Raw genomic sequence first — 26172 nt, 5'->3', positions numbered from 1 at the left:
CTGAGTCCAGGTTTGAGACCAAATGAAGGTTATGAGGCTTTATCTTTCAACTTCCACCCTTTCCGAGAAGCTAAACCTCCTCGGCCTTCTTCAGGTATCGAGGGGGTCACCAAGGTTGTCTGCCGGCCGAGTGGTCTTTTGGTTACTAACCTTCGGCGACTGGGGTAAGTCCAACTCAAGAATACTGCGTGCATCAATGACTTCCCCATCGAGGAAGAGGTTAATATCTTCGATAACGCAGCGTGACGAGTGATTTCCCACGCCGAGTTATAATACACAGGAGTTTCAGGAGCTGATCGGTGATGCTCACGTCGAGAAGAAGATAAATAAACAAGACAGAAAATCCACCTTAGCTCTTGTGTTTTTCCACAAGATATAAGAGACAATTACAGTGGAATGGGTGACCATCCCAGTTACTGTATATACCAAGATCGACCAGGTGCTATAATTGCCATCTCTACGGCCACGCGGCGAAGAAGGCAATGGGTCAGTGGTTAGTAGGCACCAGGACGTGTCCACATGCCAGTGGGCCTCTGCGCCGTCCCTCTGGGGCCCACTGGTGCTCCGAGATCCCCTGCTGGCCAACGAGGCACCCAGTTACCGTATGTTGCCACGAAGAGGCACAGCTGGAATTCTTTATGCTTGAAGAGGCTGTGTACTGGCAGGGGAGGATTTATGCAAATTGCTTCACTGTTCGCCTTGAGGGCTTGCCAGCGGCGGTAGATGATAGCGAGAGGAAGCAAGCAGTGCTTGCACCTTAACACTAACATAATCCCGCCACACTAGACGCATTACTCCACCCTGTGCGCGCGCGCACACACACACACACACACACACACACACTAACATTTTCTCACCTTTACAATATTTTCTTTCTTTAGTAATTAAAGACACATAATATATCAACATTATAATATGTTATGTTAATCAGTAATGGGATGAATTAACAGTGGCCTCCTTTCTCACAACACTCGCCCGCCTTCCCACCACACACCAGACATGCACCCCAAGTGGTTTAGCCTCTCTTGTCCATGGATGCAACTGATAGACGATTAGATAACTCTTTACGAAGCAAAATATATAATGTAGTGCCTGAAAACAGCTAGGATACTGCTTCAGTTAGTGAAATTGTGATAAGAATATAGATGAAAATTGTTTCACACAAACATCATTAATACAACTTATCAAATAGAGAAGACATTCAAGTTTAAAATTAGAAAATAATCATGGAGGTCTATTTCTAACAAACATATGGTAGTTTTAAAACCTGGTCCAGTCTTCTTCCATGTCTATTACCTCCTACGGTCATTCTGACATAAGACTCCATAGCTTCTCACCAGCTGATGCTTGGCCCGGAATAACTTCCACTCAGCCTTTGTGCGGCCCATCAGTTGTGCTGGTGTCCTTTCCCTCGCCTCCACTTCCCTCACCGCTGCCCCCCTCCCATCCCACACTCGCCATACCACCCTCCACTAGGCAAAATATATAATCTGATAACAGTCTAATTAAAGTGCGTCTTGTAAAATATATAAACTTGCCACACATCTCTACATTTACATATTTGTTTCAATATTATTTAACTTTGATTCCATATTATGTTTACTATTTTTGCGAGTTTCCTATAACCAAATGCAGCTCTGCCACACTGCACACGACCTGATGAGCCCCTGTAAACGCACAAGTGAGGGGGACTGTATATTGTGGATAACATCATTCAGGGTAGGAGGTCATCCACCCACTTTGAGCCTTACAACAGAAGGTTAACTATAATACTAGAAAGACATATAAGAAGCATGAAGGAAGGTGTGAGAAGTGTGGCAGCTGTCACACTGATACAACAAGTCAACTCGGGCATCCATATGTATAAATACAAGGGCCTCACCTCCTACCTATTGATTCTACAACAAACAATTCTTAGTGAGGGTCACTCGCTCACCTGGTTATCTTCACCTGGTTACCCTCACCTGGTTACCCTCACCTGGTTACCTTCACCTGGTTACCCTCACCTGGTTACCCTCACCTGGTTACCCTCACCTGGTTACCCTCACCTTGTTACCCTCACCTGGTTACCTTCACCTGGTCACGTTTCCCTTCCAGATGGCCAGCATCCATCTCCTCCTTGTGATCCTCGCTCTGGTAAATCCATATCACTTATACATGTACATTTATACCAACTGATATAAGAGACAGAGTGTAGAAGTGACATAATTATATAGATAAATTATATATTCCAAGACAAAGCGAACTCTTCTTACATCATGTATAGAGTCCGGCGGTTATAATAATGTTTTTGATTCACTGAATAAAGTCTCTGTCATAAATTGTTTGAGGAACCAGAGAACTGAAACAAAACTTATAAGAAATTTATATTATTCGTGACTCATACGTAAATGTTGTCTCGACAATCAGGTGAGACACAGGTGGAGAAAACTATAAAGGATTACGCCAAGGTGATGTTTACAGTCCATCACAACTACAAGATTTCTTCATTTACTGAGGACCGGATGCCACCCCCGTCCCCTGCCCCCCTCTCCTCCGACCCGGTCACCTCCCCTCTCACCTCCGCCCCTTCATCCCCCTCTCCTCCGACCCGGTCACCTCCCCTCTCACCTCCGCCCCATCATCCCCCTCACCTCCATCCTCCTAAGCTTTATATAACATTGATTGAGTGAAAATTGTTCCCCCTTTGTTAGTGTTGCAAGAAATTATTACAGTTCCACATAGTTTTTATTTTAGTGGACAGGAAGTGAGAAATAATTAAGTCGAAGCAGACAATGTTGTTGTTGTTATTGTTGTTGTTCAGGAGCTTCACCTGCTGTAGCTGTTAACATACAGTAGTTATCTCGGTTTATTGTTAACAAAACATGACATTAAAATGAGAGGAACTTTCCTCACTGACCCCTCTCACTTGTTATACAGGGTGATTCAGCAAAGAGTACATTAAATTGGAGGATGAAATCCTTGGATAACTCTAATCCACAATGTCTCTATGGTAAAATGTCAGACTCTGTATAGTTTCCATGTTACAATACATTTGAAGTGAAGCCCCCATAGATTTTTGTAATCATTTATTCACAGATCTCTACAGTGTGACCCCTCCTTGTTACAACCTAAAGGAAATGGTCAAAGTTGCCCCCTTCTGCCTCAATGCAGGCCTGTACACGTAGTGCCATTGATTGTCTGACGAGTTCCAGAATGCCTGGACTATGTTTAATTTGCTCGCACCTGTCACCAACACGTGGGCAGGTGTAGTCAGACATTTTACCATAGAGACGTTGTGGTTTAGAATTATCCAAGGATTTCATCCTCCAATTTAATGTACTCTTTGCTGAATCACCCTGTATAAATGAAAACTCTCATGTACAGTACAAATTCATACACACACACACACACACACACACACACACACACACACACACACACACACACACATGGCCTGGCGACAAATTCCATACTTATTGTTCAATATGGCATTTGATGAATATCTTTGTCGATTATACAATTTATTTACATTTTTACTTGCGGCAGAATCTATCTTTCTAACACTCGTTTTGCGTCTCACTCTGCCATTCCTTATATACCGACCTCACTGTCTTGTTAAATTTCATGAATATTTTACACTATTTTATACAGTTTGTAATTCTTGGTAGTTCTCATTATACAGTATAAAACATGTTAGTGTTATAAGCACGAATAAAAGAGATATATAAAGTAACCAAAGAGTAAGAGTGAAACTAAAGTAGACCAGAGTTAAGTGTTGTGCAGGTTCTGGAGCTCCTGCAGGCATTTACTGTACAGCTCAGCAATAAGGTGCAGCTGGAAGTCGAGGTATTACCTATTTAGACAACTTGGATTCAACTCATAAATGTTCTTTCTGACAGGTGGCGTCTGTGAGCGGGGAAACCTCCCTACCCCACTGTAAAATTGACTGCAGCGGTTACAGTACTCATCACCTGACAGCCGACCCTTTAGACCGACACAGATTCTATCTATGCACGAGTAAAACAACGTGGTATAAGGAGCCCATCGACTGCGACACCGGTCTTGACTTCGATATTAATTCTTACGAATGTATGGATCCTAGTGACCCAAAGTACAAACCTACACCACCTTGTGACAAATGTAGCTTTGACTGCGCGACCGTAGTGGACGGCAAACGCACGTTCCTAGCAAACTGTCACTATTATATAGCTTGTATTGGCGGCGTAGACGGAGACGTGAAAGCATGTAGCGAAAGCACTCCATATTTCGATGGCATAACTTGTCAAGCAAATGCAAGTAATTGTTGTACATGTCAGCCACATTGCACTAACGAAGATATAATTAATAATAATTTTCTTCCTGATAAATTCAACTGCACGAATTTCTACCTTTGTATCGCCAGTGGAATGATTCACTCCGTCTGTGATGAAGGTAATTTTGATGAGGAGCATCAAGAGTGTAGGGTAGGTTCCCCCTGTAAGGAAGAGTGCAAGAACGACGGCTGTGTAGAAACACTTCTATGTAAACAGATTGGCATTTTCCCGAAGTGTGCTAAAAGTTGTAGCCCACACTACTTCATATGCTACGAATCTCAACTCGGCAAGGAAGCACTGATCTTGAACTGCCTGGACGGTAACGTCTTGAACCCAAAGACTATGACCTGCATCAAACCGGAAGACTGCCCGTTCTAGCTTCAGTATTGATCGTCTCTCCCACCATAACCATGTTTGATCGATGATACTGATTAATATGTTTGTTAGAGCAGTTAACAAAGGCTTGTGTGTCAGAATAGTTTCAGTCATGATCATGGTGCATTACTGGGTATTTATGTGTAGACAACGCCATTATGTTCCTGCCATCAGAAATTTTACACGTATATATGTGAGTACATAGATGGTGTTATTTCTTGTTTTCCTCAAATTTACTGAAGGTTTCTGTTATCGTGTGATTGGTACATATAGCTATGTGTTTACATACTGCTAATATATTAAGATGTGTGCTGTATATCCTTTTTGTATCAGTCACCGTTGCAGGAGCGGTTTTTTTTATGAACAGAAAGGTGATATAAAGATGTATGTCCTTTGAAATTAGTTAATTTTTGTGCATTGGATGTGAATTATATTGGTTCAATGTAATTTCTAATATTTTGTAATCATATTATATTTTATACTTATAGAAAGAAATTTTGAGTTAATGTTCTAATTGTAAAAGATGTATTGTTTGTTGATTATGTTTAGAAGTTGCCGTCCTCCAAGAGCGAATACAGGGTGTGGATATGAGGCCAGGAAAGAGGTTGTAATCTTGTTTCATCCATTGTATATCCAACATTTTTTATATTAATTTACTCATCAGCATTTGGGGTGAATACTAAGTGATACTGCTGTGAACAGAGGAAGAGCCATATTATGGGATTAAAATAGATTAATTACTAAATCAGTTGGGACACAAGGCTATGCAGTGTCAATGTCTGTACTCTTGTTTTACTGTAAATATAATAAGTGTTCATTCTTATAAATTAGTATTTCTCATCCTAGACTCACTATGCACAGTATAATGAATGGTTCCTCGGATATATTCTCACAATTTAATAATATTAAATGTCATCTCCAACTGTCAGCTACAGGTAGCAAAGGATTGTCTACATGATTCTGTTCTGTTAACTAAAGTTATTATTTCGGAATGTAAGTCTGATTAATGAGCCTAGGAGTTGGGGCACTGCTGAAGGATGAGGATTATTCAGCAGTGGCCGTGACATGATGCAAAAAGGCACACTTGTAAAAACTACCTGGAACAGGACAGCCTTACTACCTTACTATTCTTCCTTCACACGACAAGAACGAAACATCCAGAGTGTTTTGGTCAACTTGTTCTTGTTCTTTTATCTAAAATATGTAGTAAAAGGACTACAATCTCACTCCCGGTAGGTTCCAACAAAATATATTTTTATAATGATATTAATTATTACTTTACTGAAGCAGAGACCCGGGCTCAAAGGTCATGAAATCAAGCTAATAACTAATAAATATACTTAGCTTGTGTTTAGGCCCGAATTCAGAATGCAAGAAGGTTTAAACCAAGAATCGAGAGAAGATTGATGAGAATTGGGATTCTGAATGCTTGCTTGACCCAACACAAAGATACAAAACGGGTTTGAGATCTAATTCATTGATCCTCGCATTAATCCAGCCTCGAGGCAGTGGTTGATTCGTCATTCAAGATAGCAAGTCAACATGAATTTTGACAGAAACTGCACTTTTCGGCGATATCGTCAAATTGGAAATTTTGTAGAGAGAAGACTGATGGTCGATAGGCAGAAACTTATCAATTTTTATGATGACATAATTCAGACAATGATATAGGTTCAGCAAGGGAGATTTCCTTGATATGGAGCATCTACTTGACACACCTGTTGGCTATGGTTCACCTCTGCCTCTCATTCATCAGCTGATGATTACTTTGAGACTCTTCACAATTAATAGTTTCCAGGTAAGAAAGTTTCTGGTTACTGAAGGAGTTATGGTAATGTGTTACAACACTTTCAAGCGGGTAAATGTAAAGAACACTGACGCTTCTTTATTTTGAGTTTTTCTTTAGGAAAACTATTTTGATGTATTTTCAATATTATTGAATCAATGTTGAGTGCATTTTGATTTTAATGTATTAATAAAGTAAAGTGTTTTCTTAACATTACTAATCAGGGGAAATGTGGGGTTAAATTAACAGAAAGAAACCTAACCTAGCCAGGTTACTACGCCCTGCATTGCTTCATCTTGCTTTGGTTGTGAATATTGACACCTGTCCCGGATTATATCTACAATTTGTATGAACTTCTTTGTTATCATATAACAACACACCCACATTGTAACATAGTTCCATAAATCATTAGAATTTGATCATAATTTGATTGTACTTATAGTAACAGAAGTGACTTGTGAAGTGCAAGGAGTGATTTCTCCTCCGTAAAAATTCGTCGAGTCACAGTTGCCGTCATAATCTTGTAAACATTACTCTCGATGGTGAATGGCTGTCGTAATTTCGTAATGATGTTAATGAAATATGACTGGCTGAAATTTAGTTCTTCGAATCTTTGCTCGGAATCGAAGAAAATGCAACAGATTACCGGATCGGGGGTTCAAGCCGATGTTCTGATAATGGGTAATCCACTGCAGGAAATATCGGATCGAGGAATCCCCATTCGCACGCCTGAGCCGTGCTCAAATTCCAGGCTCAAACTACCGTTCTGAATTCGAGCCTTAAAGTTGCCACGATTGAAGAAGTTAAAACATTATTTACATGTATAGAAGTGTTTTATAATGAAGTAAGGTTTTGTCTTTTACCTTATGTTTGGCGTTGGTAGAAGAGAAAACTGCTATCACGAAGTTGAGAATAATAAGCGATCAGGATATAATATTGTGCCGCTGGAGGAACTAATCTAACAACGAAGTCACAACAAGAACAGCAACAGGGAAATTCATGGGGATCCTTCAGTATACAAGATTTAAATATCCTTTGTTTTTATCTAGACATACACACGTGTTTTTGTCTGCTTGATGATATTATACACAATGAATAAGTTACCAGATAGTAAGAGTCTCTCATAGCAACTGTTGAGTATCTTTTTTTCCAGCTTTTCTGTTTAAACACCATCGTCTGTCTGTCTGTCTGTCTTCGGTGATGAGGGCTCTCGAGGAACTGTTTCTGGGTAATTACTGGAAAGCTCTGCTGTTTGATATTTGACTTGTTCTTGTTTTTCTTCTTAGTGGTGCCAACAGACACGTTGGTAAAGCTTCGAAAAAAAATATCTTCTCGTGTATAATCGACCTGTGACTCGGCTAAGTGTATTGATTTAAGTACACTATATAATATAAAGGTTTGCACATGCCGCGTTACCAGCCTGCAGTGCACAGTACAGTACTGTACCATCAGGGTTAGTTCCCACCATGATGTTTACTCCTCTCAATTTTTCCTCATTTATATAATTTTTTCCTTGATGCCGTGAAACTCTCCAGATAGCACCAAGTGTCGACAGTTTGTATTTTTATTATCATTGACAAGAGATTTTTCCCCTTGTGTATGAGAAGGACACCCTGACGTGAGGCAAGACTTGAATCTTCTCAGGAATGATAAGTTGCGCTACCAACAATGAATTTTCCTCCCTTTACGTTTATCATGCATTGGTTTTCATTCTTATTTATTCAGTTTTATCTCTTTTTCTGTTTGATTTCTAAATTATATATCTGTAACGTGAACTTTATCATTACTGGTAAAGATATAAACATATAAGACAGTATTCATAGTGCAGTGAGGTACTACCGCCTGGGAAGATATTGGAATCATAATTAATGTGTTGTCTAATGCTGCCATATGGCATCACAAAATTGTGACCAAGTCCCAGGTTGCTGATCTCACCTTCTGCCTCATTTACACACACTTACAGGGTCTCAATTGATTCTCTTACTTGACAACACAACATACATATATATTTTCTCACTGTTGATTTTTGTTTATAGTTCTTTATTATTATAATTATTATTACAGTGTTATTATTATTATCATTATTATTTTATTTTAGTTCTTAATAAAAAAATTATTTACTTTGAATAATTATTACATTTTCTCCCCCCAGGACCCGATGTGGGTCAGTGACCTGTGCTCGGGTGGGCTAATCCCCGGAAAAAAAAATCTCTTATATTTAATGTTTGTTGGATTAACGTAAAAACTAGCCTAGGTACACCTTAAAGACCTTAGCTACTGAAGCGTATCGTTAACATTATAACGTTAACGTCAAGATAGTACACAGTAAAAACTTAACTAAATACAGGTTAGGAAGCGTCACCCCACGACCACTGTCAGGTTTTGTCAGGTGAGATTCACAGTTTAATGATAGCAAGCGGTTCATTCTTACATAATGTTAAAATAAGATATTAGTATTTATCATCGTGATTCTGTCAAGTGAGACATCTTGATCTGTTTTGTCCACAACTGCGACATTATATCTTTAATTCATGCAAAGTTAAAGGTTTTTAACCACGGAGAATCGGGGTCTGGTCCCCTCGGCATGCGTAAGATGGCGAAGCTTGATGGAGTTATATGCTCAAAGGAAAAAATGTATAAAAAAGGCCTGCCACCTCTTGTTGATAAGAAGAATATTCCCCTATACTGGAAAGAGCCGAACTATCCACACCATCTACTACCCATACCATCTACTACCCATACCATCTACTACCCACACCATCTACTACCCATACCATCTACTACCCGTACCATCTACTACCATCTACTACCCATACCATCTACTACCCATACCATCTACTACCCATACCATCTACTACCCATACCATCTACTACCCATACCATCTACTACCCATACCATCTACTACCCATACCCACATCTACTACATCCATACCATCTACTACCCATACCATCTACTACCCATACCATCTACTACCCACACCATCTACTTCGCCCAAATTTCTTAAAGAATATTTTCGAAGAGATGTTTGGTATATGTGGCAAAAAAGGGAAGAGTAAAACAGTACAGGAAAGAATATAACATTGTTTATTCTGACTTAAGTCATCATAATACTAAATCTTCATACATGGGTAGAATAATGTATAATGAATAACAAGACATATAAACCATTAGAACATTTATTACCTTTTATTTCACCTCACAGTCCCCAGTAAACCTATTTACCACACACACATATACACAAAATAATGCATCATGATCATGGCGGAAACTATGCAGTCATATAAGCCTTTGTTAACTGCTCTAATCAGAATAGGCAAACTGTACTACAAGCTTTGCCAATAAATTTGTTAAACTAACTAATAACTGCTCTAACAAATAAATTAATCAGTATCTAAACATATTTGTGTGACAAAGTCCATTAATTTTTCATGAAGGAGTGAGCAGTGCCTGGCGACGATGAGAGAATACTTGTGTTTTAATATCAGTATCAACGACACAACATGGTTATGGTGGGAGAGACGATCAATACTGAAGCCAGAACGAGCAGTCGTCGGGTTGATGCAGGTGGGACCAGGACGTTACCATCCTGGCAGGCCAAGATCTCCGCCTCCTTGCAGATTTGAGATTCGTCACACATCAAGTGTTCAGCACTCTTCATTACAGGGGGCACCTACCCTACACTCCTGTTGCTCCTCATCAAAATTACCTTCATCACAGTCAACGTGAATCATTCCACTAGCGGAACAAAGGTAGAATTTCGTGCAGTTGAATTTATCAGGAATAAACTTATTATTAGTTATATCTTCGTCAGTGCAATGTGGCTGACATGTACAGCAATTACTTGCATTTGCTTCACAATTCATACCACCGAAATATGGAGTGCTACTGCCACATGCTTTCACCTCTCCGTCAAAGCCCCCAATACATTCTATATAAAAATTACAGGTTGCTAGGAACGTGCGTTTGCCGTCCACTACGGTCGCGCAGTCAAAGCTACATTTGTCACAAGGTGGTGTAGGTTTGTACTTTGGGTCACTAGGATTCATACAGTCGTGAGTATTAATATCGAAATCATACCCGGAGTTGCAGGGAATTGACTCCTCATACCACGTTGTTGTACTATCGCATTTATAGAATCTGTGACGGTCTAAAGGGTCGGCTGTCAGGTGATGAGTACTGTAACCGCTGCAGTCAATTTTACAGTGGGGTAGGGAGGTCTCCCCGCTCACAGACGCCACCTGTCAGAAAGAACATTTATGAGCTGAATCCAAGTTGCCTAAATAGGTAATACCTCGACTTCCAGCTGCACCTTATTGCTGAGCTGTACAGTAAATGCCTGCAGGAGCTCCAGAACCTGCACAACACTTAACTCTGGTCTACTTTAGTTTCACTCTTACTCTTTGGTTACTTTATATATCTCTTTTATTCGTGCTTATAACACTAACATGTTTTATACTGTATAATGAGAACTACCAAGAATTACAAACTGTATAAAATATTGTAAAATATTCATGAAATTTAACAAGACAGTGAGGTCGGTATATAAGGAATGGCAGAGTGAGACGCAAAACGAGTGTTAAAAAGATAGATTCTGCCGCAAATAAAAATGTAAATAAATTGTATAATCGACAAAGATATTCATCAAATGCCATATTGAACAATAAGTATGGAATTTGTCGCCAGGCCATGTGTGTGTGTGTGTGTGACTCTGTACTGTAGATGAGAGAGGTTAGCGTTGAGGAAAGTTCATTTTTAATGTCATGTGTTGTTAACAATAAACCGAGATAACTATGTTTACAACTACGGCAGATGAAGCGCCTCAACTACAACAACAATGTCTGCTTTTAAAACCATCAGTCATTTTCACATAATTATTTCTCACTTCCTGTCCACTAAAATAAAATTTATGTGGAAGTGCAATAATTTCTTGCAGCTATAACAAAGGGGGAACAATTATCACTCAATCAGTATTATATAAAACTTAGGTTAAGCAAGAAGAATTATTTTGAGTGTAGATTTGGCGACACTGGGGGAGGTGAGGAGGGTGGAGGTAAGAGGGAAGGTGACCGGGTCGGAGGAGAGGGGGATGAAGGGGCGGAGGTGAGAGGGGAGGTGACCGGGTCGGAGGAGAGGGGGGGCAGGGGACGGGGGTGGCATCCGGTCCTCAGTAAATGAAGAAATCTTGTAGTTGTGACGGACTGTAAACATCACCTTGACGTAATCCTTTATAGTTTTCTCCACCTGTGTCTCACCTGATTGTCGAGACAACATTTACGTATGAGTCACGAATAATATAAATTTCTTATAAGTTTTGTTTCAGTTCTCTGGTTCCTCAAACAATTTATGACAGAGACTTTATTCAGTAAATCAAAAACATTATTATAACCGCCGGACTCTAAACATGATGTAAGAAGAGTTCGCTTTGTCTTGGAATATATAATTTATCTATATAATTATGTCACTTCTACACCCTGTCTCTTATATCAGTTGGTATAAATGTACATGTATAAGTAATATGGATTTACCAGAGCGAGGATCACAAGGAGGAGATGGATGCTGGCCATCTGGAAGGGAAACGTGACCAGGTGAAGGTAACAAGGTGAGCGAGTGACCCTCACTAAGAATTGCTTGTTGTAGAATCAATAGGTAGGAGGTGAGGCCCTTGTACTTATACATATGGATGCCCGAGTTGACTTGTTGTATCAGTGTGACAGCTGCCACACTTCTCACACCTTCCTTCATGCTTCTTATATGTCTTTCTAGTATCATATTTAACTCTCTGTTGTAAGGCTCAAAGTGGGTGGATGACCTCCTACCCTGAATATCGTCCTCCACAATGTACATTTATTACGCATTAACCCACTACGAGACCTGATGACACTTCAAGTAAGGAAAATTATGAATAAATTTGAGAGCGTCTCAGCTCTTTGATGTACAGTCTCCGTCACTAGTACGTTTACAGGGACTCGCCATTTTATCATTCCACAAAACATTACATTGAAAATTTTGTTTTAATATTGCTTTACTTTGAGTCCATAGTATGTTTACTATTGTGAGTTTCTTTCTGCCGAATGTCAACAAACACAACACTACCACACTGCACAAAACCTGATGAGCCTCTGTAAACGCACATATTTTCTAGCCTCTTTAATTTATTTATGGAATATTTTGCGTCATGGGATTTTTCTTACAAATATAGATCACTCCGTTACAAATCTTCACTGAACCTTATTTACTTTAGCTATAATGTTACTATATTATGGCAGCAAACGACGCCGTAAATGAACAGAAACACATAGCTTACCATAACCATATGCGTAGTAATTTCCTTTGAATTATTGCAATGAAAACAAAAAGTTATCCCTATTCGACAAAAACTCCAGATAGTGAAGCCCTGGATTGTGACTGTATATGTAAATGTTCTCTCTCTATAGTGTGTGTGTGTGTGTGTGTGTGTGTGTGTGTGTGTGTGTGTGTGTAGGGTTCCTGCTTGGTGGTTTCTGTCGCCCCACCACTTCCTCTCTTAATTCCTATAAACGCCCACAATTCCAGTAGCTCAGAAAAGACAATAGCCTTAAATCATTATTTCCTTGAATGGAAAAGTTGAAGACCAAAGGAAGTGAGAATTACCTAACTTACACAAAAGAGTTTTACAATGGAGGAACATTTTTCATTTGAGAAATTCCAAAGAATCAATGATTTCACAACAGCGTCAAGGAAGGGGGAGATAAGGAGCTGAGATAAGGCGCCGCCATATACCTCAGTTCCCAGCATGGCCTTCATCCAACACATTGATAAAATATCTTGCGACACTTTCTGCTGCTGCTGCTGCTGTATCCTCCACCAGTCCAAAGTTTATTGGAACTGTGTTATTCACTGTTGGGTTTGTTCCGTGTATCTGACGGTGATGTTCCTGGGTAGTTCAAATCGCAGTTGTGGCACAACACAGCCGGTGAACTTCTCTCTACTCTTGGGAAAGGTTCCTTGGAGGCCGGAAGCTTCGTGTTCTTCACTGGAGGAGTGGGAGACTTGGGGTAGGCGTTGCGAGCGGATGCTCAGTTGTCAGCAAGGCTGGCATTACGGTACGGTACGGTACGGTACGGTACGAAGTACGGTACGGTACGGTACGGTACGGTACGAAGTACGGTACGGTACGAAGTACGGTACGGTACGGTACGGTACGGTACGGTACGGTACGAAGTACGGTACGGTACGGTACGAAGTACGGTACGGTACGGTACGAAGTACGGTCCGGTACGGTACGGTACGGTACGAAGTACGGTACGAAGTACGGTACGGTACGGTACGGTACGGTACGAAGTACGGTACGGTACGGTACGGTACGGTACGAAGTACGGTACGGTACGGTACGAAGTACGGTACGGTACGGTACGAAGTACGGTACGGTACGGTACGGTACGAAGTACGGTACGAAGTACGGTACGGTACGAAGTACGGTACGGTACGGTTGATATTTAGTCAGGATGTACGGTACGGAATTAAATACGATATTTTCCTTGAAGTACGGTACGGTACGATATAGGTACGGAAAAATGAGCAAAATTCCGTACCGTGCCGTACCCCAGGCTTAAAAACATGATCATGCACTTATTAACCCCTTGAGGAGTGTGATGCATTTTGATAGTTTATTCTGGCTATCATTAGACACTTTTATGCAGCTTAGGAAGGATTTATGGGAATAAACAGTATAGACTAGCTGAATTAGCCATCTAATAATAGTCAGAAAAGAGAAAAGAAATGTGTCATTGATCTTCAAAGGGTTAATGCGTTGGTGGCTTCAGTGAGTGATCAGTACCGTCCGCCAGCTGGTAGTCTGGTACAGTCAGTACTGATCACGTTGCGTCACTATTCACGCATAACTTGAGAGTAGTGTCTCCAACTCTCCACACTCCACAGTCACTCCTTCCATCGCCGTCGGGAGCAGTCGTCCGAGGCAGGCAGGGGGACTTTATCTAATATTGCACGTTATTAATAAGATGACACATATTTTTGCTTCATTGTAAATTAGGTAGACTAAGAAATAAAATTCCGTAATAAGGCAACAATATTATGTGGGCACATTTACATCTATAGTCACTTCGTAAATGTTCCTTTTCAAATCCACACATGTACTCTAATAAATTGTTCACAAATAGAGAATTATTTTGATGTAAATATATTTTGCTGATGGTACGATAAAAGTACGGAATTACGGTACGGTATTTTTTCCGTACTGTACGGTACGGAAAAATAATTGAGGGTACGGTACGAAATTACGGTACGGTATTTTAGCCAGGTACTGAGTACGGAAAAATATTCCGTCCCGTACCGTACTACCAGCCTTGGTTGTCAGCAAGTTGTACAGCTTCTCCTAGCATCACTGGCCTGCGTTCCTTGATGAATATTCTCAGGTCTGGCTGTAGAGAAGACAGAAACTGATCCAATATCATAAAGTTAGTGAGAGACACAAAGGTTTCCTCAACCTCTGACGTCTCTAGCCATTGTTGAAACAAACGACCCAGGTGGATTGAAAATTGCTGGTATGTTTCCCTTGCCCTAATCTTTGCTCTGTGGAAATCAACACGATAACCATCAGAAGTCTTGTTAAACCCTCGCAAGAGAGCTTGCTTCAACAAAGAGTAATCTCTAGGAATGTCGGCAGGCAGGGACGTATAAATCTGTACCGGTTTCCCACTCAGTAGGTTCTACCTCACTCTCTCTCTCTCTCTCTCTCTCTCTCTCTTGCGCTCCTCTCTCTCTGGTGGTCTTCCTCGACCTGGAGAAGGCCTTCGAACTAGCAAATCCACTGGCCATTACAACGACGCTCGCTGAAAAGGAGTCAAAGGAAGGTTGCTGGGGTGGATCCAGAACTACCTCACACAGAGAGAAGCACGAGTACGCTTTCAGGGAGCAACCTCAAGCTACAGGGTCCATGAAAACGGAACCCCACAAGGAGGCATCCTCAGTCCAATGCTGTTCAATGTCCTGATGGAAAATCTTGTCAAACTTCCTTTCAGACAAACAGCCAAGCTCCTATGCTATGCAGACGACTTACAGCTTATAGTAAGAGGATCAAACAGACTAGCCAACAAGCAACACGCACTCCAACTTATAGCAGAGGAGTGCAACAGACTTGGACTCAAGATAAATCCAGCCAAGTCGAAAGCAATGGCCATCTGCACAGACACACCAGACAAGATGCTCTCCATACAAAACACGCCGGTAGTCTAGACCAACGCCCACCAGTGTCTTGGAATCTGGTTTGACCAGAAACTCACTTTCAAGCCGCAACTCGAGTATCTCAGGCACAGGACGAAGAGAAGACACAATATAATGAGATCGCTCACCAGCACAACCGCAGGAGCAAACCTTCATGTGCTCAAAGTCTACTACACGGCCGCCATCAGATCGCTGGTAGACGACAGTGCTCCAGCACTCATTGGACTGAGAGCAGACCAAATAGCTAAGCTAGAAGTCATCCAAAATAATGCTCTCAGGACCATGCTCGAAGCACCCATGTGGACCAGAATTTGCAATTTGCAAATGGAAACTGAACTACCACCCCTGGCAGTACGAGTCAAGCAGGTGACAGCCGGTCTCCTCGCCAAAATCTGTAGATCAGATAAGCCCACAGCTGCCAAAATTCGAATCAGTGCCTCCCTCCACCTCGACCACAGAGTGCGAGGGGCCACCTGGTCGCACGAGGCAAGCGAGGTCATCCGACACCTGCAAGCAGAAACACTCGTCAAGAACAACCAAGACACACGAGACAATGGTTACGTTGTTCCTCCACCATGGAGCCCTCCACCAGCAACATTCAAAATGACCGACCAAGGCGATAGTAAAGCCAACCTCCAGAAGGATGGGTGGAACATGTTACCGAATGTCATCATTAACTTGAACACGTTGTGCAGCTTCAATTATTGGGTGGACGGATATAAAGGCCCGCTGCAGTTTCCTCCATTCTAATCCTTATAACACTTTCTTTGTTACTTTGTTACTTATATCTTATGTATCAATCGGACTTTTATAAGTAATATACTGTAGCAAGATGGTGTTACGTCATTGTATCGTCTGTGGTCACTTGGCATAGTGTTCAGGTGTGACACAATAGGGGCCACCGACAATATGAAGTAGCACACGTGTAGTGTGTTCCTGTGTTCCCGTGTCGTCGTGGGTTCTCTACCTTCTAACAGGTCTCAGTCGTCCACTTCATAATATATTCTTTCCTGTCAACTGTTCTCCTCTTCCATGTCTTCATATGACCCTTCATCAACTGTTCCACCCCCCCAATCCCTGACCTTCCTCTCCACCTCTTCCCTTTATTCATTCACAATTTTCCTCCTTCTGGTAATTTTGTATTATTTCTCTTCTTTCTGTGACTGTTTCCAGAAATTCTTCATTTGATGCCTGTCGTTAAATTACGTTTCTCATAATATCCTTGAACCCTACGTTCCAAACAATCTTAGTCAGCTAATGGCGCGTAAACCAGAACAATATACATAAACTTTAATTCAGCTTCAATCAGTGTACAAATGTTTTTCAAGAAAGAGAAAAGGAGATGTGAAACCTTAAAACTAACAATGCTTAACAATCGACAATACAATCAGCGTTATCTTCACACTGTGCTGACACTCTGTTGAACACCTGATGGTGAGGACACAGGAAATTGGACATAGTGGGTGGCGTACAATGGTAGAACCTAGTACAGTCTAAGGGGTCAGGGACACGCTGGTCGTATTCAGTACAGTGAGGCTCACAGATGTTGCAGTAGGGGTAGCAGAGGGTGTCATCACTCTGACACCCACCCGTCATAAAGTCAAAGAAGGGAGCCTCTACAGGACATTCAACTTCCAGCAGGTGGTCTTTCTTGAGGCAGCAATATTAGTTTCCGTCAGGACACGACACTGGTTCAGCTGACGGCTCAATCTCTCCTGTGTGTGTGTGAGGAAATAAGAGGTATTGCCAATTTTTTTAAGCACAAATGTTCAGATATGCTATGGGAAAAGTTTATTGCAGGGTAACATGAGGGTAGCTTCAGATCTGTATGTTTACTACGGAACAGTGGAGAGAGAGAGAGAGAGAAAACAGCCTCGTTTGCTAGGGTCACAAATATAGTTCCACACTTAGCACCGCGTGGCAGCAAAAGTTATCTGTGGTCAGTCAGAAAGAGGCGTCACCTACCGGAGACGTAAATACACTCGTAGTACTTGGTGCAGTCGGTGGGGTCCCTCACTTTGGTCCCTGGATCAACACCTGAACAGTCTGGGGCACACAGCTGTACGCTCCCCCTCACCTGTCAGAAGCAAAAATATGAATTATTTTAACCTTTTATGAATGATGATGGAAATAGAAGAGTTAACGATTACAACTTATTATACATGAGTTATAAATGACTGATGGTGAATAGTGTTGATCTTGGAAACTATTAGACATTATCTCCAAGTAAATAAGTAATAATGAGTTACCGCCAATGAGAGGAGGAGAAGACTGAGGCTGACAGAAGACATGTTGTTGACGGTGAAACTGTTGTGGCTTCAGTGATTCCTTCCTCCTCGTCTACTGTATATATAGGTAATAAAGGCCTCCCGACCCCTCACACGTCACACCCGCTATCAACCCCAGTTTTCCCACGAATTAGTCAGATCTTAACCCTAAATCATTCATCCGCTCTATCTAGTTATAGATGGTCTCCCAGTGTCCGTGTTAGTTAATTTAAATTTCATTAAATGTATTGTTGTTCAGGAGAAATGTTATCGTAAGTTTTGTTAAATATTACTTGATGAATCAAGTGTGTGATAATATATCTTACATCTGGAGACGCGGCACTGTAAGCCTTCAAAGCATTTCCTCTGGGCTGAGATAGGTGGGTGCTGAGGCTTCCCCCACTGGTGACACAGCTGGCCTCGTACTCAGGATTTGATATTTATTTAATAATGTTGCCTGTGTGTGTGTGTGTGTGTGTGTGTGTGTGTGTGTGTGTGTGTGTGTGTGTTATCCTTTTGTATACAAACATAGAAATAAAGTAATGGAGAGAGAGAAGCATCAGGAAACGCAACATACCCCAAACATTTTTTTTACGGGGATTAATTAACCCACATCGGGGCCTGGAGGGCGAAAATGTAGTAATAATAATAATAATAATAATAATAATAATGATGATGATGATGATGATGATGATGATGATGATGATGATGATGATGATGATGATGATGATGATGATGATAATAAAGAACCAGAGAGAAATACAAAAATGTAAAAATATCAAAAGTGAGAAACAATATATGTGTATTGTGTTGTCAATAGTAAGAGAAACAATTGAGACCCTGCAATTGTGTGTAAATGAGGCAGAAAGTCAGATCAGCAACCTGGGACTTGGCCACAATTATCGTGATGTCATATAGCAGCAGGGTCTACCATTAGACAACACATTATGCTTCCAATATCTTCCCAGGCGGTAGTACCTCCCTGTTTGGTACCTGCCTAATACCTACACCCACACAAAATTCTGGTGCGTGGTCAAAAAACCCGCCACTCATCAATTGTTTTATCAGTCTTCAGTTTTAAATTTACATGCTTTTTTATTCAGAAATAAAATCAAATTGTTCTTAGAGATTATGTAAATACACGAACGTCAAGTCCAGATTAATAACCTGATCTTCTGAACTGTCCAACCTAACCTTGTGCGACAATGCCCGTAAAGGTTAATATTAATTACAGCATTTTTTTTTAACTATGTAGAGGACAGGTAACACGACACTCACCACTTATATTTGTCTTCCTGTACCATCAGTGTAATCCCATCTCTGTACTTATCTTCTCCCCTGTGACCTCTAAAACCTATAAAACTTTATCAACAACTCCAAGAAATTTAGTTCCTAATTAAAAGTCGATAAGTATAACCCGGCCATGAACTTTTCTGATGTGAGGCTCCCGGTCAGAGGTGGTGGGAGCGCCAGCCTGTTACGAGTGGTAAGTGACAGTGAGACGGCCAGGTGGGAAGGATAGCACCTGACTCCCAATACTAATTGCGTTATAAGACACTAACGGAGTGTCATATGTCCACACTACTTACTTCCCTTCACCATGTGGCCCTTGTCTCTCGCGTCAATTCTCCTGCTTCTGGTAGGTTGACTGTGACCGCTTAGTTTTCGTACAGTTATGCAATAATATGTCAAGATTTCGCTAAATTCTGTGTTGTAAAGCTAGTTGCTGGTGTTTTATAGAAATGTACCGGACAAATTGTATCAGTAATTCAGGTTCCTTTAGTTAAATGATGCAAACAAAAATGTATTCTTTCGTTTCATTTTTCTACGAAATTCCTTGTTTGTTTGTTTTTTATTTATTGTAGAAACATCTGACTTTTTCTCTTGTCCATATGTCTTTATCGGTCACTTATCAAATTAAAATTTACTCAACCTTATCTCCACGTTATTTTCCTGGTGACGATTTACTTACTGCCGTACCCCTAGTAACACACTACTCGTCTGCCGTACCCCTAGTAACACACTACTCGTCTGCTGTACCCCCAGTAACACACTACTCGTCTGCCGTACCCCGGTAACACACTACTCGTCTGCCGTACCCCTAGTAACACACTACTCGTCTGCCGTACCCCCAGTAACACACTACTCGTCTGCTGTACCCCCAGTTACACACTACTCGTCTGCTGTACCCCCAGTTACACACTACTCGTCTGCCGTACCCCTAGTAATACACTACTCGTCTGCCATACCCCTTATAACACACTAATCGTCTGCCGTACCCCCAGGCGGCGTTGGCGTCAGCACAGCTGTGTGTACCTGACTGCACGAACATGCATGAGGGAGATAAGGTAATGGACCCCACCAACTGCCTCCGCTTCTACTACTGCAGCGACCCCGACAATAATGGTCACCCGGTGCCCTCATCCGAGCCAATTACCTGTCCTGAAGGGTGAGTCATTACCTGCTGGATCATACACTCGTGTCCACTAACTGATAGACGTGATCATACAGTCATATACACCTACACGTACAGTACATATAATCATGTAGTCATATATACCAGCACATTTTCATATAATTATACACGCTTACACATACAAATGCACATACTTAAATTTACACACAGGCCAAATACTGAAGAACTGTCTAGTGATATTAAAAGTACGGAAGTTGAGTGACACTGGGCTGGAAAGATTTACTAAAACTAAAAGTTGCATTAAGAAGAAAATCACACTTTGAACGAAGATAAAAGTGTGTGACAAATACCCCAATCAATGTTAACTTACGGATGCGGATCATAGTGACTGAATTTGACATTTTAAAATACGCGTAGAAATTCCAGCTATTAAGTATAAGAAGACTTAAGCCAAGGCATAACACGAAGACTCACTGAATGAAACGAATTAATGAGATCTTAAATCCAGAGTACGAGATATTATTGAATGTGCGAATGACTTAACATGCCCGAGGTTATGACCTATTTTAACAATACATCGACAAACGAAATTATAGATCATCGGAGGATTCCCACGACCTAATATGCTCAGTGAGAAACCGGGTTGAATTGATGAAATTAGGAATATTGGAGATGTTTAATGAAGAAAAGGCATTCGATATTGATAAACGCACGCACAGACACGCAAAAGTCAATTCCTTCCCCAAATTACTTCATTTCATTTCATTTATTAACTCAAAATCAACACCACAGACACAAGTGTACATAAAGCATACCGTATTTATTTTTCTAATGCTTTTTAGTCATTCTAACTACACCTGGATGTGGCTCCGACAGATTCTACTTCAATCCGTCACCCTATGTGAAGGACTGTGATAAGGTGGACCCCGACAAGGACTACTGCACCGGCCTCTGTGACCCCTGTGCCATCGAATGTAAAGAACCAGGTCAGACTCTTGGCTCCAGACTATGTGTTTGTGCTAATGTACCTTTTTTAACTCTTTGGTGGACTAGGGGACGTACACACGACAGTGGGCTCTGGGAAGTGCAGTGTACCAGACACACGACTTATATTCAAGTTAGACTTTTTTAATATATCAAATATAAGAAAATCAAAGGCTTAGTTCAGTTAAGGAACAAAAGGTGGGCGACTGTCCGACTGTTATGAGGCAGATGAATGGAAAGTCGTAAAAGTAGAGAGAATTTCACAAATGAGAGGTGCGAGGAGAGAGGAAAGCCATGATGAAATTTCACTGAAGGAACTTGTTGAGTGTAGTAGTTCTGGTGGCATGACACGGAAGATAGTGGTGGTGGCATGACACAGAAGATAGTGGTGGTGGCATGACACAGAAGATAGTGGTGGTGGCATGACACAGAAGGTAGTGGCGGTGGCATGACACAGAAGGTAGTGGCGGTGGCATGATCCATAGAAACATGTGTCTTCGGAGCATTGAGCATGAACATGGTTTTAAAAAGTGGAAAGACAATTTTTATGAGGTTTATATTGTATTTTGTCTAAAACTTCGGCAGGTGACGTTTGCCCTAACAGTGATAAATGTGATTTACCAGAGGGAGTCTTAAAAACGGCTTCAGGAATAATCTAGCCCCAGATAATTGTCATGACGTCCTTATGAAAATTACCAACTGTATTAGTCATATTCACAAAAAATTTTATAAATAGGAGGTATGTAAGATGTTCTGCCTGCTGGTAATACTTTCATTTTGATCCCAAACTTGATTTTGAGAAAATAAAAAACAGTTTTATCCTTCTGGTATGGTACGCGACATGATTGAGTGAAAATGTTGACCTAAGAGCTCCTCAGATCCAATGGTGACGTTGGTTCTACCATAGTGATGAGTTTGTGTAGCAACTGTAACAAGAGAGATCGGAATAAGCTGCACTAAATCTGATGTCAACTTTCCGCCATCCCTGAATCGACTCCTTCCTCATCTGGGTTTAATTTAATGTGAATATCAATGCGTCACTGTTCGTCGCGTAACAATATTATGTTTATGCAATAGACTCAACCTATCTTGGAACTTTAATTTACGTTGCTTATCTTAAATTCCAGTAGCACTGAGCTTTGGATGTTAACACTATATCATTTATTTTATTACTAAGTTACTATAGGTTGCTAAGATAATATTCTAATGTAACAGTGATTTGCAAGATTGTGGTACCGATTACAATACTGTTTACTTCAAGAAGGCCTATTTTCATCGTTGTTTACAGAATCGTAACTACTTTTTTTATCTTTCACTCCCTATATATGACAAAACTCATACAAACGCCGTATTTTGACAGCTGATCTGACGATACAAGTTTTCACTCTGTTTCAGGAACGCTGCTACCTTTCCCACGGGACTGCCATAAGTACCTAGTTTGTCTTGGCAACAACCCTGAACCGTTAGAGATCAATTGTCCCGACGACAAACCTTTCTTCGACTACAAGACTGATCTGTGCTCCGATGATAACTCTCTCTGCTACAACCTTTGTGACCCCTGCAAGGTGTTATGTGTCAAAAAGGGTAAAGTACTTGACCCTCACAACTGCAAAGGCTACTACTACTGCGACCCTCCTCAGGTGGCCCCCTTCGAGTGCCCTGCCGGTGAGGTGTTTAATGCACAAGATCTCGTGTGTGAGGCGTCTTCCTCGGGTAACTGTACTAATATATGTGAAGTTGGTTTGCTGTAATGTGGCTGTGTATGAAATAAAATATATAAGTTCTATCGATTCCTTTTCGATTCTCTTTAAATTTGGTTACCAATCCTCCCTAAAGAAGTATAAAAATGCAATCTGACTAAAACTGTCATACTGTACATGTGTGCTTTTTTTGGTACTTTTTTCTATAAAAACCTCGTTAACCCCTAATAAAAGGAAGCCTCACATTCGAATACCAATGAAATTCACTGCCATGGTTTTGTTACAATTTTTTCTGGTTGTGGGTTTTCCTCAGTTTGTCGGAGATTAAGATAACAGTAGAAACCATCCTTGTGAAGTGCTCAAAAAAACCCTTTAAGGCCATGTTTTCTGTCTTGCAAACACAACATTACTCTTTAAAGCTTCGAAATGGGATTGAATATCATTTACGAGAATGGACGAGTTGATGGTCACCATTATTTTTGTTTATATATAAATTACTGCAACGAGTAAAACATGAACTGAATTTCGCTATAGAAACCACATTTTCTAATAAAATTGGTCAAAAGTTTAACAATTTTTGGTAAATAAACTTGTAAGGACTGTTTCTCTTGTAAACAAATCATTGTTATACCCCAGAATCTCTGCATTTTTTCCACCTGAAGGAGGATATGGAGAATTATATTATACATTTTTTCCATACTCCCTACATCATTTTCTGTACAGTCATTATCCGATTATAGAGCCAACATGACAGCAATGAAGAGAAGATTGACAATGTGGCAAAATGGGGCCTTTGAAGATCTCCTATGTGAAGCAAGAACACTGCAGGAGAGACTAAAATTTATAGTAGACGGGAAGCAAAACACCAATGACGTTACAAGAAAGTTTGGAAACAAAATGCGTGTGGGAAAAGTGTCATTGGCGGTAAAATCTCTCACAGAGGAATCCTCCAGTGGGTTCTGCCAATAAACAGAGAAACATTAAAACAACTGAAAGAAAAACATCCCCCTGCAAGTGAAGACGAAGGCATCAGGTTCCAGGGTGAATATATCCCACCAAATGCTGTCCTGTTCGGGAAAACAACAAGAGGGATGGTGTGGAAAAAGGCACTGAAGACTCAGGGAGGTGCCGGGCCTTCAGGTCTGGATGCAAACGGTTGGAGAGTCATCCTCAGCATGAACAAGTTTGGCCCTGCAGCAAGCGATCTCTGCACTGCCATTGCCCCCCCTTGCAAGAAAGCTGGCATCCTCTTGCTGCCATCACCTCCAGGCCCTGACGGCCTGCCGCCTTATTCCTCTGGAGAAAAGAATCCAGGATGTAGGCCTATAGGGGTGGGGGAAGTGCTGAGGCGGATCATCGGAAAATGCATAATGGAGGTGGTAAAAGATGATGTCAGGGCAGCAGCAGGGAGCCTGCAAATTTGTGCTGGCCACCAGGCTGGAGGGGAAGCTGCCATTCACGCCATGAGAACGATATTTGAGCAGCGTGATTGTGAGGCCGTTCTCCTGGTGGATGCTTCAAACGCTTTCAACATACTTAACCGCAAGGCTGCACAACACAACATCAAGATCAAGTGTCCAAGCTTTGCAATGTATGTTGAAAACTCGTATAGGAATCCATCAGACCTCTATATAGTAAACAACAAGGCTTTAACAGGTGATACCATCTTACAATCAACCGAGGGAACAACACAGGGGGACCCTGTTGCAATGGCAATGTATGCAATAGGCCCATCAGTGCTCCAACAAGAAATAAAATTTGAAACAACTGAGGTCAAACAAGTGGCATATGCTGATGATCTTACAGGAGCAGGAAAAGTGGAGGGCATCAAAAAGTGGTGGGACTTGGTAACATCGCGAGGTCCACAAATAGGGTACCACCCAAACGCCAGCAAGTCCTTTCTCATCGTGAAGCCAGAACATTATGAACGGGCATTGGAAGTGTTTGGCGGAAGTGAGGTCAAAATAACAAAGGACGGCCAAAGACATCTAGGTGCAGTAATAGGCACTACGGACTTCAAGACCGAGTACGTAGCGGGGAGAGGTGAATAAGTGGGTTAGTGAAATCTAAGCTCTATCTGAGATTGCTAACACAGAGCCACATGCGGCCTTTACTGCATTCACCCATGGAGTCAAGCATCGTTGGAACTACCTGATGCGTACTATCCCTGATATCGGACCCCTCCTCCACCCTCCGGAAGAAGCTATCAGTGTCAATTTCATTCCCAATTTAGTGAAGCACCCCCTCTTAACCCCAGCAGAAAGATCACTTCTTGCACTTCCATCAAGACTAGAAGGTATGGGACTAACCAATCCAGAGGAGATTGCTGCCACCGAACATCAAAATGCACTTAAGCTCACGGCAGCCCTCACGGACCACATAATAGCCCAGAAAGCAACAGGGGATGTGGATACCAGTGAAGTAAACAAGATTTGTAGGTCCAGTACGACAGAACGATAGCACTGCCAAAATGATAAGCTGCAGCAACTGTTGCTGCAGGTACCAGAAAATTTGAAAAAAAGTAGCAGGAGGTGGGAGCCTCGAACTGGTTAACTACGTTACCGATAAGGGCAAATGGTTTCAGTCTCAATAAACAAGAATTTACAGATGCCATTGCTCTAAGGTACGGTTGGCCAATAGAAGGTTTGCCCTCCCAATGCGTGTGTGGCTCTTCCTATGACATCGATCACGCCATGGTGTGCAAGAAAGGGGGCTTCACATGCATGAGGCATGACTAAGTAAGGGACCTCACAGCAAATATGTTGAAGGAAATCTGCCGGGATGTCATGGTAGAACCGACCCTCCTTCCTTTGGACGGTGAGGTCTTCCAACATAGGACTTCAAACACATCTAACGAAGCCCGTGTTGACGTCAGTGCTCGAGGATTCTGGACGCGGGGACAGCGAGCCTTCTTCGACATCAGGATTTTTTATCCCATGGCTGCATGTCACCGTAAGCTAGCTCTCGATGCTGCACACAGGAGGAATGAGAACGAAAAGATAAGGGCATATGGGGAGAGAATTCAAAACGTTTTTCAAGGCAGCTTCACTCCTCTAGTGTTCACAACCTCTGGTGGGATAGGACCAAGTGCAAGATGTTTCTACGCCAGATTCGAGGAGGTGATCTCC

General features: G+C 41.5%; 3 protein-coding genes and 1 long non-coding RNA gene across 5 annotated transcripts; 2 read left to right on the top strand and 2 right to left on the bottom strand.

Moving 5' to 3' along the window:
• The first annotated feature begins 1849 nt into the window (after positions 1–1849).
• Positions 1850–5493, top strand: LOC121879484. 2 transcript variants are annotated; one of them, XM_042386134.1, is made up of 3 exons: positions 1850–1939; positions 2066–2136; positions 3882–5493. In XM_042386134.1, the coding sequence occupies exons 2-3, from the start codon at positions 2098–2100 to the stop codon at positions 4671–4673; spliced, it is 831 nt and encodes a 276-aa protein (XP_042242068.1). In that variant the 5' UTR covers positions 1850–1939; positions 2066–2097; the 3' UTR covers positions 4674–5493. The 2 variants fall into 2 exon arrangements, with proteins under 2 accessions (XP_042242068.1, XP_042242072.1); XM_042386138.1 differs by having other exon boundaries at positions 1905–1953; positions 1996–2136.
• Positions 5494–9523: 4030 nt separating this feature from the next.
• Positions 9524–12117, bottom strand: LOC121879427. The gene is made up of 2 exons (XM_042386089.1): positions 11984–12117; positions 9524–10696 (listed from the first exon to the last, which is right to left on the bottom strand). Exons 1-2 carry the CDS (start codon positions 12020–12022, stop codon positions 10103–10105), a joined length of 633 nt encoding a protein of 210 aa, XP_042242023.1. The 5' UTR covers positions 12023–12117; the 3' UTR covers positions 9524–10102.
• Positions 12118–17340: 5223 nt separating this feature from the next.
• LOC121879478 lies at positions 17341–18033 on the bottom strand. The gene is made up of 3 exons (XR_006091349.1): positions 17927–18033; positions 17643–17754; positions 17341–17392 (listed from the first exon to the last, which is right to left on the bottom strand). It is a non-coding gene; the product is annotated as an uncharacterized LOC121879478 (long non-coding RNA).
• Positions 18034–19477: 1444 nt separating this feature from the next.
• Positions 19478–23130, top strand: LOC121879419. The gene is made up of 4 exons (XM_042386079.1): positions 19478–19583; positions 20230–20393; positions 21237–21346; positions 22740–23130. Exons 1-4 carry the CDS (start codon positions 19545–19547, stop codon positions 23093–23095), a joined length of 669 nt encoding a protein of 222 aa, XP_042242013.1. The 5' UTR covers positions 19478–19544; the 3' UTR covers positions 23096–23130.
• Positions 23131–26172: the final 3042 nt, after the last annotated feature.

Source organism: Homarus americanus, unplaced genomic scaffold (assembly GCF_018991925.1).
Source record: "Homarus americanus isolate GMGI-L3 unplaced genomic scaffold, GMGI_Hamer_2.0 scaffold15169, whole genome shotgun sequence".
NCBI classification, from domain to species: domain Eukaryota; kingdom Metazoa; phylum Arthropoda; class Malacostraca; order Decapoda; family Nephropidae; genus Homarus; species Homarus americanus.
This window is presented reverse-complemented; position numbering and strand designations above follow the sequence as displayed.

Bases quoted from the DNA above. Each gene is read 5' to 3' on its own strand.
- LOC121879484 (XM_042386134.1), top strand. From the start codon at position 2,098: ATGGCCAGCATCCATCTCCTCCTTGTGATCCTCGCTCTG. The intron at 2,137-3,881 runs GTAAATCCATAT...TCTTTCTGACAG, and splicing joins TCCTTGTGATCCTCGCTCTG to GTGGCGTCTGTGAGCGGGGA.
- LOC121879427 (XM_042386089.1), bottom strand. From the start codon at position 12,022: ATGGCCAGCATCCATCTCCTCCTTGTGATCCTCGCTCTG. The intron at 10,697-11,983 runs GTAAATCCATAT...TCTTTCTGACAG, and splicing joins TCCTTGTGATCCTCGCTCTG to GTGGCGTCTGTGAGCGGGGA.
- LOC121879419 (XM_042386079.1), top strand. From the start codon at position 19,545: ATGTGGCCCTTGTCTCTCGCGTCAATTCTCCTGCTTCTG. The intron at 19,584-20,229 runs GTAGGTTGACTG...CCGTACCCCCAG, and splicing joins CGTCAATTCTCCTGCTTCTG to GCGGCGTTGGCGTCAGCACA. The intron at 20,394-21,236 runs GTGAGTCATTAC...TGGCTCCGACAG, and splicing joins CCAATTACCTGTCCTGAAGG to ATTCTACTTCAATCCGTCAC.